The 18,178-nt window shown below is 34.1% G+C and overlaps 1 protein-coding gene across 3 annotated transcripts in view; it reads left to right on the forward strand.

Moving 5' to 3' along the window:
- LOC126890802 (1-acylglycerol-3-phosphate O-acyltransferase ABHD5) overlaps positions 1-18,178 on the forward strand; it is a 114,415-nt gene that overhangs the window by 24,931 nt on the left and 71,306 nt on the right. For all 3 annotated transcript variants that reach the window (XM_050659994.1, XM_050659992.1, XM_050659993.1), the window contains exon 3: positions 2,210-2,416. In XM_050659994.1, the coding sequence (XP_050515951.1) occupies positions 2,210-2,416 (207 nt within the window). The remainder of the gene's footprint in view (positions 1-2,209; positions 2,417-18,178) is intronic.

Consider the following 18,178-nt stretch of genomic DNA (forward strand, 5'->3'; position numbering starts at 1 on the left):
TTTCCCCCATATTTCAGACATTATGCTGGTATCTCGTCCGTACCCGACGCTTTGTGATTTTTCAGCTTATTTAAGGCCTTTTGGGTTTCTTCAAAAGAGGGATTTTTGACGGGCATGTCCGCTGTGATATAGATCTCTTCTTTGTGCTGTTCTTCCTGTATGATGTTTAGAAGATCCCTGAAATACCCTTTCCATTCTTCAGTTAGTTCTTTACCGTCGATTATCATATGGCCTTGATTCCTGATTGTCTCTCAGTGTAGGGATAGAATTGGTTCTATGTCCTCTTTTCTCAGAGGGCATTGCTTTATAGAATTCTCTGGGGCCTGGTTTGGGACGGTCTCTCTCCATAGCTTCATATTTTTGTTGTTCATACTTTCTTTTCTTTGTGCGTATTATTTTTCTTGTTTCTTTTCGGCAGTCGTCGTATTCCATTTTACTTTTGTCTGTTTGTAATTGTATCCATATCTCCTTACTGTTTATCTTTTGTCGAGCTGTTTCCGACATTCCTCGTCATACCATATTCTTGCCCTCATTCTTGTATTTGTGAATCATATGTGAATTGTTTTATGTTTACATTTACGTCGTATTTCTTTTCAGTATGACTGGAGTTATCGATCTCAAAACTTAAATCTTCCAAATTTGTAGTTATATTTCACTGCACAGAATAAAATTTGGGACTAACTCGACAAAACTAGGCGAAGTTAATTAGTAGAGTCTTGTCTTATTTGCTGATCCTTGGCGTATCATAGGGCTGTTGCTGGTATAAAATATGGTCTCAAATCTTATTAATCTACTTTTTTGGCTTCCAACGACGTAAAATATTAATAAACATTCCTAAATTCTTAACCATATGTTAGTCAAATTGCTTCCATACAACATTTAAGCCACATACAGTGACCGCCATTCTACTAGATACATAGGAACATTAAGCGATTACAGTCATGGACCCTTCACTTGTTGCAATGTTTATTTTTATGTCTAGTGACGTTTAGAACCTTAGAAAATGTATACAAACTGAATATTAAGAGCCAACAGTAGCGCGTCATCAATATAACTTCGGGAGATAGTAGCACACCTTTTTTCGAAAGTTCTGCGAAACTTTGACAACAGTGCGTCGGGATTATTTATATGTTTGATTTCTTTTTATAGAAAATCGATTTTTACTAGATCCAATGTGACACAAAATCTAGGCAGGGGATTAAAAAGTTTATTTGAAGAAAGTGTATTTTTTTGTTCTTCTTAGTGGCGGTACAGGCTCGTTTTTTTAATATTGTATTTAGTTATATGCACAGATAGCCAAGCAGCCATTGGGGCTCTTATAAGCCCTAAGGTGAACTCTAGGCTGGTGCGGGAATGTCGACAAGAACTTGACAGACTGGCACAACATAATATGTTATACTGGTATGGGTTCCAGATCATCGGGGCATATACGGCAATGAAAGAGCTGACGCACTTGCCAAGAGAGCATCAGCTACAAAATACCTGGGTCCAGAGCCGGCCGTGGGAGTGCCAAAAAGCACCGTCGGCGAACGAAAAAAGCCTGGATCCGAAGTCAACACAACTCACACTGGGAGAGTGTACCCGGTCAAACACATGGCAAGATGTATATCGGACGGACATATGCTAGTAGGGCTGAGTTACTGCTGAAAACAAGCAGGAATCAGCTCAGAGTCATAACAGGTTTCCTCACTGGACATGCGCCAGTTATAGGTCACCTGCATACAATGGGACTGTTAGGCATTGGATCGGAGGCGGCAAACACTTTTCGGAGACGTCGAAGTGACTCCAAATATATATGGCACCCACCCACTAGACCTGTACAAGCTGGTACAGGGTTCCAGAATTCTGGAATGGGTGTCATAAACGAATGGAAGATGTACAATAAGCCAAGTGGCTGCAGTACAACCGGTTCACAACAGACGGCTTCCGGGGAAAAATATTCTTGGTGTTTGAATAAAATTGTTTTAAAGCAGAGTAACAATACTATTAATTAATGTATTCTTTTTATGGAAAAACAATTATTTTGAATAGTTTCTTGACAGTAACATGACAAGGATGAAAGTCACATCTGAGGACGGACCGGATTAGCCCATAAGCATAGCAATTAGATACCTACCCATGTATCTAGTAGCGTGGCGCTTACTGTACATATATCTTGGTTTAAAGTTAATATTTTGACAGATATGTAGAAATTTTATTATTTTTTCAGTACTGAAAGTCCCATACAAAGGATTTTATGTAGACATCGGACCAGTTGTAGGTCCTGCTGACAAGATATGGACACTCTCCTTTAACACAGAGTCTCAAAAAACTCCCTTGGTGCTCCTACATGGCTTGGGATCAGGCGTTGCGCTGTGGTGCTTGAATTTCGACGCCTTTGCTAATACGAGACCAGTATATGCTATAGATGTATTAGGTAAGCTTTGCTTTTAAATTATTTATTCATCCATAGCAAACAGTTACATATTCTTCTAAATAAATTACGGTATTCAGTATACATGGTGATTGATTAGTGTTATAAAGCTCAGTAGATCCGCTAAAGTCATAGATAGCAATAAAAGTTAATGAAACATTAGCCAACTTTGAGTTTCACATTACAAAATTAGTTAGAATGTTACAGGGAGTTCGATAACATAGTGGCAGACCAAACTTATGTTTTTTTAATGGAACACCCTGTATTTTATTTCATATTCGAAATTTTCTTAACTTCTTCATCACAAAAATATAGAGATTTGTTATGTTATACTATACAGGATATTTGCAAAGTTATAACCAATTTAAGTTATAACAAAGTTATAACCAAAATCGTAACAAGTTCAACTCACTGTATAAATAAAAATATGCACAATAGATTACTGACGCCATATTTTTTCATTTATTGTCAAAATTTTGAAAAATGATTTTTTTGAAAATTGAATTTAAAAAATTGCTAATTTTTTTATATCGAATACTCAAAACGTAAGTACATTATTTCCTCAATAATTTTAAATGGAACACCCTGTATTTTATATCACTAATAAAAAGTACCATAAGGCAGAATCGCATAGCTAAAGCACCATAAGGCAGAGAGTCGCGGATGCGACTCGTCGCGAACATGTAACAAAAGTGAACTTCTGTTGGAGTGATATACTCCAACAGAAGTAATGAAAAAAATGATTACTACTTATCACTCAATAGTTGTGTCTATATTGAAAATAGAAATGAAGGGGCTTCAGCGTTGAAGCCGAAGTAATAAAAAATAAAAAATACTACTTTGCAGTAGTACTGAAGAAAGGGGGATTAGAAGGGATAGAAGTAGAAGTGGGAAGAGACAGAGGCAAACTGAATAGAGTTGGCTAGCTATAGATGCAAGAGAGCAACTTGACACTCAAGGATGGATACGGCTCGTTTGAATGCCTGTCGAAGAACAGTAGCTCTATATAGATAGTAATGATGACTAAAAGATGAAATAATAAAATAAGAATAATGTACTGAAACTGAACGAAGATGGATAATTGCTAAAGACGAACAAGATAAATAAATCTAACAAATCATGGGCGCCATGAAAATGATCTTCGATCATTTTCCCAGGTATCTTATACTGCTGTCAAATATTAAATATATCAAACCTGTAATAATGAACATAAAGGAGTAATAAAATAATTGATATACAAAATAAATAAATATTTATTAAAAAATAACTGCTAGATCTTTGACAATCTCTGAGTTACATAAAGTGCATATCATGTGACTCTAAAATGACATAAGTTATACAAAAATTATATCTAAGATAACAACAATAATGTTATCTGTTACAAAATTACAGGTATAAGTACCTCTCACTCACATATAGGGTACAAAATTACATAAGTCTTCTACCAAATGGTTATAGTACGCCCGCTACGTACAACTAAATGAAACTGACAAAGATGAAAATACTACAAATAAATAGGCCCAAGCCTCACTAAGAGAAAATACCATAATGAATAAATAAAGTTAAATATACAAATGAATAAAGTGATAGTAATGAAGTAATTAATACCGAAACGATGACCTAAATTAACCGAGAAAATGCAATGAAATAAAGTAACGACGAATTAACCGAACAATCGAAATAAAGCGAATAACAATAAAATATTTGGGAAACAAGCAAGTAATATTACAAAATAAATTTACCCGAATTACATAAACCAATATCAAAGCAATAATAAAGTATTAAAAACCTAATTTTCTCTAGGCTTATTCCTGTGCACAAGAAGTTACCGTAGATACAAAATTTGGGAACCAAATACAATAATATACAAATATGTCATATTAAAAAAAAACCAGAGGTAAACTAAATCTGGAAAAAAATTTAATTAACATGGTGCATTAAATCAAATGTCTAAACTATAAAAACCAAAAGTTACTTAATGCACAACACTAAATGTTCCCAAACGACTCCTAAAGAGGCTGCTGCTGCATCCTCAGAAATGAGCATCAAGATGATGCGCCCCATGCCCTCCGTAGGCCCAGGTGGCAGGACGAAAAGGAGCTGGAATGCTCCCAAAAAGCTTGTTCCCAAAAATATGTATTCCCTGGCGACTTATGGTTGGAGATTGGCCTCACGGTGTTTCGAGGTGTTGTTAAGTTTTTACATGGGTGGCTACAAAAAACATAATTCCCGTTTATTTCAATTTCTCAAGTGTACAACAAATCAAAGAAAAGGAAAAAAAAACGAGGAAAGTGTTTTTTTTGGATAGATAGTAATGAAAAAAAACTCATTAGTTAGGCACAAGAAATTACTGAATGAGACAACCTTGACAACTTTATGTGAGAATTTCTAATTACAGCCACGTGGATTTGGAATAAATATGATTTCTTTAAAGGAATTATTATAGGGTACTTATAAATGATATTGGAAGTTACTTTAGTATAACCAAAAAAAATTAAAACTATTAGAATTTTCTCTGGATGAATATTATCTATAGATATGGGAATAATTAAAAGATATTACTTATAGATAGTAGAATAATTAAAAGAACAATTCACTGATTAAATTTACACATCACACACATCAGAAAGAATATATATTTTGTCACCTGGAACAAGAGTGACAACAGGTGGTTATAAAAACTATTTATAAAAAACAGATATTGCTATTTACCGTGTGATACGATGATGTTGTGCAGAAATCCCATTGGATTAATTACTTATTCCGTCCCCAAATAAGTTTTTGGTGATCCAAACTCCAAAATTCACATATTGGAGGTCTAACCTCTAAATTTGACCTACTATTTGCACACGCCACCCATCCATGCTCGTTGAATCCCCAACCACAAGTGCCACGTGAAACGGAACTTCTCTCTCCCCTTCCAAGAGGATCATCTCAAACGACCACAGAACATGAATTAAATGTCACGGAACGATTCGACAATTGTTCCGTCGGCCCCGACGTGTGACGTCACGTAAGAAGTCCTTTACGAGAAATTAAAGAATTTAAATGAGAGACCGAGGGAAAATAATTATAAAAATAATTAAAGATCTAATCTCGTAACGTGAACCGTTACAAACAGAACAGTGTAGAGGACTTGATATTCTCATTAAAGATTCTCATTAAATGCGTTCATGAAGATTAAAAACAATGTAAATAATCTGAGCTAGACTAGTATGCGACGAGTGGAGTCGCTTCCGCGCCTCTCTAGTGTGTTTCTGCCTTTACCGTACTTTAATTTTATAACATTCCCTAAGTATAATTTTATTAGTTTTTGAGATATTTTTATTTTTCAAAGCAAATTATTAATTAGATGTTTACTTTTTTTCAAATTTTAAGTAAGCCATGACTGCATTGTCTAAAACTGACAATTTACGATTACTGATTATTAACCAATTCAGGACGGACCGATTTATCGCGCGCCTCTGTCTAGGACGGTGTCAGGAATCCAACGGGTGGGGACGGTTGCCGTACTATAACGGCAGGCGAGAATTATGCGTTTTTAGAAAGTCTATCTAAAAACTTTGCTTTTATACTTTGTTTCTTGCTACTTACTTATTTACTTATTCAAGATTGAAACATATTAATTACAAATGCTCTTTATTTACAACCCCAAAAATAATAAATGTCGTACCTGTACGTCGGTCGTACTGAGACTAATGTGTTTTCCAACTGCCGTACAGGTGCGACAGCACTCTTTCAAAGAAAATGTTACTGACGTACACCTGGTTCCAAAAAAAACTGATACGACTCTTGAAGCGTATTTTGTAGAAAATTGAGCAGTGTATTTTGAAGGATAAATACTAAATATTTACATACTGTCAATGTCACTGCCAAATCTTAAAATTTGTCAGATAGCTTATTCTGTTCCACGGTTATTAGACTTTATTATAAATCTTTATTATTAGGAATACTTTCTCCGCAGCTGAGGGTATCTTATCAACTGTATTGTTTTTAAACAATAGATGATAAAATAAAAATATTGACAGTTCAAAAATGTGAACATTATTGCATTGTGTGTGGCCTAAGTTTGGGCTGAAAACTGAAATGTATTACATTTTTACAAAATTTTGGAATATGTTTAATTATGTAGACCAATTTTAACAGTTGTTTTCAATACTCTACAAATAGTTTCTAATGTCTTTTGATGTCAAATAATTAGGGAAGCTGGAATTCAACAGTTTAGAATTTTACATTGAGTTAATGCAAAATTGTGACGCATGTCAAAATTCTCAATGTATTTTAATTGTAGGTATTCATTTTTTCGAATCCTGAGAAAACTAATAAATATTTATGAAAAATTTAAGCTCCGAATGAAAGACTATATTATTACCGAGGGCTGAAAGTCCCTGAAAACTTCTATAATATTTATTTTAATAAGTTACAGGGCTGAAAATAAAAGAGAAGTGTGATATTTAATTTCAAATATTTCATTCAATAGAAACTGATTGTTTATTCTAAGGGGCTTTCCGCCCTCGGTAATAATGTAATCTTTCATCCTGCGTTTAAATTTTTCTAAAATACTTATTAGTTTTTTCATGATTCGAAAAAAATCATATTACGATTCAAATGACAGTACTCTCGTAACGTAATCGACGTTTGTTGTGTATTTGTTGTATAATTTGTTGTATAATCCACGTTTACAATAATTATGTGATCTATTTGATGTAAAAACTATCATTTATAATATACTCTTTATAAAATACAGGAATTCAAAATAATATAAACATTTAGACCTTAATAATTAGTACAATTTATGAATTAACATAATATGTAATCAGTTGCTTATTGTTTGTTTATTTTATTATTTGTCTGTCATAATAAATATAATGTCAGATCAATCAAATACACTGCTCAACATGATCAAATCTTACTAAGAGTCGTATCAGTTTTTTTAGGAACCGGCTGTACATCTACGACATTTGGCGAAGTCTGATGTATAATACAGCAGTATATGTACGGCATCAGTCCAGAAAAAATTGCAAAAGATGTAAAACTTTTATACGGCAGCCGTCCCAAGTTATTGCATACAAAGTAGTACATGTACGGTACCCGTCTGTCAAAGTTCTCTTTGAATAACGTACCATTACGTCAATCGGCCTGAATGGTTTAATCCGGTAATCAATGTAACAATGTAGCAAATAAAGAAAGAAAAATAATTATTTATCAGTAATAAATTTTACAAAAAAAAACAACACAAAATACAACATTTTAAAAAAATTAAAAGCTACTTTTAATAAAGTATTTTAAATATTTAATTTACATAAGGTGCTCCAAATAACCTCCTAACACATATATGAACGCCTAAAAACGGTCGTGGAATGAGTTACTAACACTACGAAGCATTTGTAAATTAACACTTCGAAATACACTTTGTATTATATTTTTCATTTCATCTCTTATTGTTGGAGGTATTTTATAAACTTCATTTTCAACGTAACCCCAAAAAAATGAGTCCAGTTTATTAAATTCTGGTGATCCGGGAGGCCACGAACTGATCCATTTCTTCCAATCCATCTGTTAGGAAACCGATCGTCAAGTTTACTTTGAATCAATTCATTACAGTGAAAAGGAGCACCGTCATTCAAAAACCACATTTTTTCACGTATTTATGCGAAGTGGAACGTCTTCCCAATATGGGCAATTGATTCACCAAAAAATCTAAATACATTTCACCATTTACATAGATTTTCTTCAAAAAAATATTGTTCCACGACATAGTTACCAACAATACCTCCCCACGCGTTCAGCGACTGTCTAGTTTCTAGTTTGACTGTGTGTAAATATGTGGTATGTATTAGTTGTGACGTAATAATGAAAGTTACGCCTATTAACTGAACCGTTTTTATGAAACGTAACTTCATCTCCAAATAGTACATTATCGAAGTTGATTGATTTTATCTAAGGCCCATTCACAAAATAATATTCTCTTTTCAAAATCTTCCTGAATTAATTTTTTTTGCAGTAGTGCAGGCTACATTCTGTTTTTTTGCAAGAATTATTCTTTGCACAGAGTAGTAAGTTCTTTTTCTTTGGAAATATTTCGTATACTTGTATGTGGATTTAAATTTAAAAAAAAAAGGAATGTTGCCGGCATATTTTAATGAATATGTTACATTGAGGGGTCAAAGTTCATTCATATACCACGAGAAATATTGAAGATTTTGACATTCAAAAAACTAATAAACATAGTATGTACTTACAATGAAATCCTTGTTTTATAAATGTATGAATGAATTAAACCACCTTCCCCCCAGTGTTAAGAATGCAGTGACAATTCCAACTTTTAAAAAATTACTAAAAACATATTATGTTTTACCTGGTTAAAAAATCATTTTTAATAAGTCTGTATGTGTTGTATATTGCATGTATTGTATATTGTATATTACATTTAATTAAGCTTTTTATATTTATTGTTAGTAGGATTTCTATTTGAATAAAGGATTTCGATTTTCAGTCACTGCCAGCAACACATTTATTTCGTTTTCCTCTGTTACAATTCTTTTTATTCGTTCGTGTTTTTCATGCATAACTGAACCCGTGCGGTTAAACCGATCCTTCAATATTTCAAAGCTTGCTGTTGTAGGTTGTCGTCTTTCAGGGAACCTTTCATGATAAATTCTTACTGATAATAACGCATTTTTATTGCACTCCCCCAATATCCAGATCATATCTACCATTTCATCAACAGTAAAATTCATCTCAACTATTTAATAACACCATATACAAACAGTTTTATTATGATGAACAACTGTCAGTTTTCGAAAATTCAGTCATCTCATGGCTTACTTAAAATTTGGAAAAATTTAGACATCTAATTAATAATTTTCTCTGAAAAATGAAAATATCTCGAAAACTCATAAATTTAGACATATAGTATGTTATATAAAAATTAAAGTACGGTGAGGACCACAAAAAATCAAGTGATGGACGCTAAAAGATGAGAAGAAAGGTCTATTCAGGAAAAGAATAGTAGAAAAAATATGTTGGAACACGAAAGGAAGCCGTTGGAACACAATTTGGAGAAAAATGGCCAATATTATTAGAGAGACGGCTATTGAAATACTTGGGAAAACGTCAGGAAAGAAGTTTGAGGATAAAGAGACTTGGTGGTGGTCAAATGAAGTACAAGGAAAAATAAAAGAGAAGGGAAAATTATATAAAAAGTGGCAAGAAACCAGATCGGATATAGATCTTCAAAACTATATGGTCGCCAAAAAGGAAGCGAAAGTAGCAGTAGCAAAAGCTAAAGCAGAAACGTATTCAAACCTATACGATCAACTTGATACCAGGGAAGGCGAAGCAAAGATATATAAAATAGCCAAACAGAGAGCAAAGAAAGCAAGAGATTTTAATCAGATTAGATGTATCCGAGATGAAAATAATAAAATACTAATTCACGAAAAGGATGTCAAAAAGAGATGGAGAAAGTATTTTCACAGTTTATTAAATGAAGAATTTGACAGACAGCCTGTCGAGTTAACGGAGACAGTAACAGCAATGGTTACCAGAATAACAAACGAGGAAGTGGCTCAAGCGCTTCAAAAAATAAACAAATGAAAAGCAGTAGGACCAGATGATATTCCTGGGGAAGTATGGAGAGCATTGGGAGAGACAGGAATAAGTTGGCTAGCAGGTCTATTTAACAGAATTATGGAAGTTGGACAAATGCCAGACGAATGGAGAAGCAGTATATTAGTACCTGTCTACAAAAACAAGGGAGACATACAACAATGCACAAACTACAGGACTATAAAACTACTTAGTCACACCATGAAAATATGGGAGAGAGTAATTGATAGACGGATACGTGAAGAAACCGAAATATCCGATAATCAATTTGGCTTTATGCAGGGCAGATCAACAACAGATGCAATTTTCATTGTAAGGCAACTGATGGAAAAATACATGAATAAAGAGACCAACGCTCATATGGTATTCATTGATCTTGAGAAAGCATATGATAGAGTTCCTCGAGAGATTCTGTGGTGGGCTCTCAATAAGAAAGGAGTCCCTGGCGAATATGTAAAGATTGTGAGAGATATGTATGAGGGAGTAACGACTAGTGTTAGGACAGGTGTGGGAGAGACTGATAAATTTCAGGTGAAAGTAGGATTGCACCAAGGCTCGGTGCTTAGTCCTTATTTATTCTCATTAGTTTTGGACCAGATAAAATCGAAACTACAGGGTAGTATTCCATGGTGCCTAATGTATGCTGATGATGTAGTGTTAATAGGAAATAGTGAAAGAGACTTAGAACAAAAACTGGAACAGTGGAGACAAGCTCTGGAGGAAAAAGGTTTAAAACTTAGTAGGACAAAAACAGAGTATTTGGAATGTTCATTTAAAGATGGAGTTACTACAAATAAAATGGTATCTTTGGATGGTGAAATGATTGTGAAAAGCAATAGTTTTAAGTACCTAGGATCGGTATTACAGAGTAATGGAGAAATAGATGGAGATGCATGCAGTAGAATTAGGGCTGGATGGATGAAGTGGAAAGAAGCGAGTGGTGTGTTGTGTGACAGAAAAATTCCAATGAAGTTGAAGGGAAAATTCTATAAAACAGCCATAAGACCGGCTATGATGCACGGAACTGAATGTTGGGCAGTGAAAAAGAAAGAGGAACAACGAATGCATGTGGCGGAAATGAGAATGCTTAGATGGATGAGTGGAGTCACAAAGAAGGATAAAATTAGAAATGAGTACATTAGGGGAAGTCTAGGTGTGGCCCCAATTGATGCCAAAATGAGAGAGCATAGGTTAAGATGGTTTGGTCATGTTCAACGTCGAGACGTTAATCACCCAATACGAAGAATAGCTGAAGTGCAGATTCCTGGCAGGAGTAGGAGAGGAAGACCAAAGAAAACCTGGGGGGAGACGATAAGGCAGGACATGTTGGTAAAGGGGATTAACATTGATATGACCCAAGATAGAATTGTGTGGAGAAATGCAATTAGAGAAGCCGGCCCCGCATAGGGATAAGGCAAAGAGATAATGATGATGATAAAAATTAAAGTACGGTAATAGTACTTTTCAATAGTGATATAAAATACAGGGTGTTCCATTTAAAATTACTGAGAAAATAATGTACTTGTGTTTTGAATCATCCTGTATTTGATATAAAGAAAATTAGCAATATCAATTATTTTTTGAAAATTTTGACAATAAATAAAAAAATATGGCATCAATAAACCATTGCTGTTGTGCTTATTTTTATTTATACATGGAGTTGAACTTGTTACGATTTTCATATAAAATTTGTTATAACTTTGTAAATACCCTGTATAACATAACAAACCTTTATATTTTTGTGATGGAGAAGTTAACAGGATTTCGAAAATAAAATAAAATACAGGGTGTTCTATTTAAAAAACCATAAGTTTGGTCTGCCGCTATGTTATCGAACACCTAATTTAGTAATGTGAATCAAAATTGGCTACAATTTTTGTTATTAACTTTTATTGCTATCTGTTACTATAGCGGCTCTACGGAGCTTTATCACACTAATCAATCGCCCTGTATAAAGAAAGAAAGGCAGACATGTCATTAGAGGAATTAATCAATTAAAAACATGCAATTAAAAAAATTTTCAGACCCAGGCAGAATATACCCAGAGCTGATTCATTAAAAATATTATCTTATCAAATCGATATACTTAAACTATAGTTTTATTATCGATATAGCAAAAGAAAAAATAATTATTTTTCTACACAATTTTTTACGAATTTTAATGTCAAGAGTATATAACACGCTTTTTTGAAATAATGTAACAAAGATAAAATCTTATCGTATCATCTATAGTATAGCTCTAAAATAAGATATATTTGAAATAAACCCCATCATTTTATGTGACATTTTTATCACACTGTGAAGATAAGCATCATTTACAGTTTGCATATAATCGAATATAATAAATACCCTTGGAATCAATTTTATTTAAATTATACATATTGGAACAAAATGTGGTAATCTAGAAGTCAAACAATAAGGAATGCACGTAATTTTCCAATTGTTGCCATATTTTAAATTTGAAAAAATATATAGAGAATCATCAGAATTACAACGAGCATTTTATTGGCTAGCAGTAGTGACTTATAAATAACGTCATTATTATATTTGGTCAGACGGTAAATGGTAACTACTGACGTCTGTCATAATATTGGAGGTTAGATATATGTAATGTCAAATTATTGCTTTCAAATTATATTTTATCTATTTACTTTATATTTTAACAACAGTTTATTTTTTCACCAACTTCACTTTTCCTGCCCTATCCTTATCTTGTTGTATGGTAGGTTTAATTGGGCGTTAATTTTAAGAAGTGTTGCTGGCTAAATGGGCACAGCTCAGAAAGACCATAAAAGAAGAAGAAAAAAATAAACAAACAAACATCTTACATAACCTTATATCGGACAACGTCAGTTTGAAACTTATAGTAAAGATAGTTCTTTGATTCACACTCTTCGACAAAGATAAACAGTGTAGGCTGTAGCAGCTTTGGTAAATAAATATGTGTTTTTTATTTGGCAACAGCGCTCTCCTGCCAAACTTGACGGTAGCAAAAAACTAATTTATGAGGAAAAATTTGTTGAATTTGTTTGCAGTTAAGTTTATACGCTGTGAGCTCGTACGTAGAGGGGATATTTAAAAATTCGCGAGCGCCAGTAGTAACAAGTCTGTAAACGTTTACTGGAAATTTGACATAAATGTCACAGTGATTAATTTAAAATTAAAAATAAAAACATTAATTATAAAAAATATTAGTTGGTCAAAGCTGTGGTATATATTTTCACCTTAAATATACTTTCGTTTTAAATACTGAATTTAAGTTTATTTAATGTTCCGTAAAATGTAATTATAAATTAATCTATTAATCTTGGCGCCATCTACACGATAATTGTGAAAGTATCCGAAGTAAGAAATTAATATTTCATCAATAGAACGTCAAAATGATTGGTTAATGCGTTGTCCCTACATGCTGAGTGAACGCGGCTTTAGTCCCATAGCAACGCTCAATACAAACAAAAACCTTGGCCGACGCGGTGTAAATTGATTTGCTTGTCATAATTTTCTTCGCTTGATTAAAACGGCATAATATTTAGCCATCCTTTTAATTCTACCCCAAACGAGCAGATACCTACACCGAATAGTGATTCTAGGTCTGCTCACCGTGGCCATTGATTAATAAGTACATAGATACCTCACCTTTAGGTAAAACCGAATTCAGTGTTAAACTCCGCCCACTTACACCTCTTTGCCCCTCAAGTCTAAGTACTAACTGGCTGGACGGTGGCGACATTTATTGAAATTTTTGCCAAGATTGAAAAATAAATTTGAGTCGCTTGGCTGGCGTAATAGACAACGATATAAGGGTAGTATTCAGCATTTTAACAAATAATTTTAACGCGATTGTAATCTCTATTTTGGAATTCCGATTTTACTTCAGATAAAACGCTAAAAATTGATTAATAAAAATAGTGAAGAGGTTTCTTAAAAATTATTTAATTATTAATACACTACAAAAAAACAACAAAATAGAAAATACATAATAAAATTAGTAGTGATAATTCACATGTAAATTATTTTTTGCAATTTGTAAAATAGTCCAAGTAATGACGCTTAAAATAGGACAAAACCTCACAATTTTTACAGAATGGATCGATTTGCTTGAAAATTTGAGAATAAGTAGTGGATAGTCCAAGGATCAAAATATATATGATGCCAAAAGGCGTTTTTACCATGGGGGTGGTTGCCACCCCATGTCGGGGGTGAAATTTTTTATTATATTTTGACCGCAAAAGTTGGTAAAAACATTCATTCTAAGCAAAAAATGTTCTATACATTTTTTTGATAAAATTAATAGTTTTCTATTTATTCGCTATCGAAAGTGTTAGTTTTATATTAAAAAAATTAATGTTTTTAATCAGTTTTCTGCAAATAACTCAAAAAGTTTTTGTTTTATCAAAACAACTTTTCTTAACAAAAATGTACCTTTTGAAAAAATCAACAAAACCGTTTTTTTAAATTTTCTTTAAGATCAAAAGTAATCGAGCTATACTTTATTATATGTTAGCTCTTCTTCGGCAAATGCTAAATATTGTAGTTTCAAAGTCAAAAGACGGGAAAACTATGCACTTTTCGAGGATCACTTGTTTAAACTAATTTGAAGTATTTAAAAATATCTATCTTCAGAAATAAAAAGAAAGTCTTTAGCTCAAAAATTAGGTGGCTTAGAATGAAAAGAATGTCAGACCCTATATTTTTCAGCGAAAAAGTGATCGAAAGCAAACCCCTAATCACCACCCTAATTAAAATTAGTCATTGACCTTATTTCGTCTTCTTTACTTATGTATTATTAATAGGTTCTAGAAGTTTAACTGGCTTTAGAATGATTAGTTTTTTAAAAAATGGAGTCAAAACAAATATCGAATTTTTGAAGTTTGGTAAAAAATTCCCTTTTCTTCAGAATATAAAGATTATCATCAGAGATACAAAAAAATATTTAAATATAAAATTGTAGCTTATTTAATTCCCAAGAACGTGGTTTGCAAAAATTTTCTCTGCGGTAAAAATTGAGTGTGCTATTGACAATTAAAACTTGTAATAACATGCAAAAATCACATTTACCAACCCTTTCAGAGTCACCACTTTTTGCGACTGAGGATTTTAAAAGGATTTGGTATTAATAGTCTTATAGATCTTGTAAAAACCTACAAAATTATTTTTTAACAAACTTTCTAAGATAAAAATTAAAAAGGTTACGGTTAAAAAATCAATATATGTTTTTCAAAAAAAAAAAGGAAATCCAATTGGAAGCATAATAATGTAAGTTAGCTTTGCTTTTAGTCATTGGCCTTATTAATTCTTCTTTATTTATGTATTATTAATAGATTTTAAAAGTTTGACTGGCTTAGAATGATTAGTTTTTAAAAAACTAGAGTTAAAAGCTAATAACGACTTTTTGTAGTTTGGTAAAAAATGCCATTTTCTTCAAAATAGAAAGATTAGCATCAGATATACGAAAAAATGTTTTTATATGAAATTGTAGGTTATTTAATTCCCAAGAAATTGTTTTGAAAAAATTTTTTCTACGGCAAAAATTGAGTGAATGGTAAATGAGTATATATCGAAAAACATTGATTTTTTCTATATAAAACCAACACTTTCGATAGCGAATAAATCGAAAAGTATTAATTTTATCAAAAAAATGTATTGTAGCGGTTATTTACTATAATTACTTCTAATTACAATCAAACTAGCGGTTCGTAATTTATATACGACTTTATTTTTTATTTATACAAGTTTACTTTACAAACTTTAGCTTAAGACTAACTCTATTTACAAATATGTCCTATTTATATATGCGATACAGATATTCCAGAAATATCTATATATCTCCAGCTATGTCCATGTGACCGCTTGCACGTCATCGGCGCTGCATCGGCGTATCTCGAAACATCGATAGTGTTCTGTCTGTGCGGAGACGGGAGCTGGTATACGAGGGTAGGTCAATAATTATTTTGTTACACTGCTCCCCTCTTAAGATCTGAGCGTCCCGATCAGCAACTCTAGATGGCCCAGGATGGCGGAATCTACAGGATTCTCCAGCTCTGCATACACCCCTAGAAAAGAAGTAACAGTCTACTGTCTTTGAAGGGTATGACATCTTCGGGTTCATGCAACACACAGTAATCCGTACGCCAGTTTCTCTGAAGATCACTTCCAGCATGCTTCTCACAATCTTCCAATCCAGATTTTCTACTGCATGGCCAATTTTTGGTAAAGCCAAATCTTTGATGTCATAATTACAGACCATTTTCTTCAAATTAGTTAGAGCACGCCATATGTTCTCGTAGCTTGGCGTGTCCGTATAAGACTTCCTGGTCACTATATACAGCAAAGATCGAGGACCATCTTCCAATCGCAATACTCTTCCAATTTTAGGTTGTTGATTCCTTAACTCGTCCAGGCGGCCGAACTTTCTATTGAATACGGACGAGATTCCTTTAGTCATCTCGAGGTCTTGTGCAACACAGTGGGCTAGAGAGACGTTTTCTGGAACACCAAACAGATCTTGCTGAACTTCTGTGGTCACGCCGAATCTAGCACTCTTTCTTTCTGCGTAATTTGACATAAATTCCTTAAAACTTGGCTGTGGTGCATCTTTCATCTCCTGTTGGAGGACTCGGGCTTCCTCTGTTTCATTTGAGCCAGCATATGGTGCAAGACGATTTATGTGAATAACTTTTGGTTTACCGTTTGGTAACTTCTTAATTCTGTATATTACGTCATTTATTTTCTTCTTAACTTCATACGGACCTTCCCATTGTCTTTGCAGTTTAGGACACAGGCCTCGACGACGTTGTGGATTATAAAGCCAGACAAGATCACCTACTTCGAAGCTTTCATTCTTGCAGCGAGAATCATATTGATCTTTCATTCTGTCACTGGCTATCTGGATGTGTTGTCGGGCAAGTTCATGAATGTTGTTCATTCGTAACTTCAGGCGGTCTACGTATTCTTCGCCTGCAACATATTCCTCGGAAGGTCTGCAGCCAAACTCTAGGTCGCAGGGCAAACGAACTTCACGACCCAACATCAGGCAGGTTGGTGTTTGACCTGTAGTTTCATTCACGGCCGAGCGGTAGGCCATCAGGAATAAATGAATGTGTTGGTCCCAATCTCGCTGATGTTCAGATACAACTTTGGACAAGTGTTTACCCATCGTTCGGTTCATCCTCTCGACCATTCCATCTGATTGAGGATGCAGGGGTGTTGTTCTGGTCTTATTGGCACCAATCAATTTACAAACGTTTTGGAAAAGAGCTGACTCAAAGTTTCGCCCTTGGTCGGAGTGGATCTCCAAGGGAACACCAAATCGGCTGAAGAATTCTTTAACAAGTACCTCTGCAACGGTAGCAGCTTCTTGATTCGGTAATGCATAGGCCTCGGTCCATTTCGTAAAATAGTCCATGGCTACCAGAATGTATTTATTTCCAGCATCGGTTTCTGGAAATGGACCTGCAATGTCGATTGCTACTCTTTCCATAGGACTTCCAACATTGTACTGTCTCATGGGTGCTCTCTTTTTACCAACTGGACCATTACCGGATGCACACAGTTCACATTTCTGGCACCATCTTCTTACATCATCTTTACAGTTCACCCAATAGAACCGTTCTCGAACCTTTTGCAGAGTCTTCGTAATACCAAAGTGTCCACCTGATGTACCGTCATGCAACTGACGCAATACTTCTGACACTTTACTTTTAGGTACAATCAACTGAAGCTTAGATTCTGTACCATCATCGTTCTCAAAGGTTCTGTACAAAAGATCATCTTTTAGTATCAGGAAATTCCATTGGCTCCAGTAGGCCTTGACTTCCGGACTACATGCACTAATGTTTTGCCAACTAGGTCTCTCACCTCGACGCATCCAATCCAATACTCTTTTTATACATGGATCATCTTCTTGGGCGTGTTGTAACTGTTGGGGCTGCCATTGTTCATTAACTACGGTAGTTCGTCTCACAGGGCAACGCTGTTCCTCTACTCTAAGCCGGTGATTACAACTTTCACCGCATGGCCGTATCGAGGAAGCATCTATATTTGAACGAACTCTTCCAGCCCTCTTCACGCGTCTCTTCGGCATCGTGTCACGAATCACCCTCCGTACCATTTCCACCAAACGTTCATCTTTTCTCTTATCGCCTTTTTCCATGG

This window comes from Diabrotica virgifera, chromosome 8 (genome assembly GCF_917563875.1).
Source record: "Diabrotica virgifera virgifera chromosome 8, PGI_DIABVI_V3a".
In the NCBI taxonomy this organism is placed as follows: Eukaryota; Metazoa; Arthropoda; class Insecta; order Coleoptera; family Chrysomelidae; genus Diabrotica; species Diabrotica virgifera.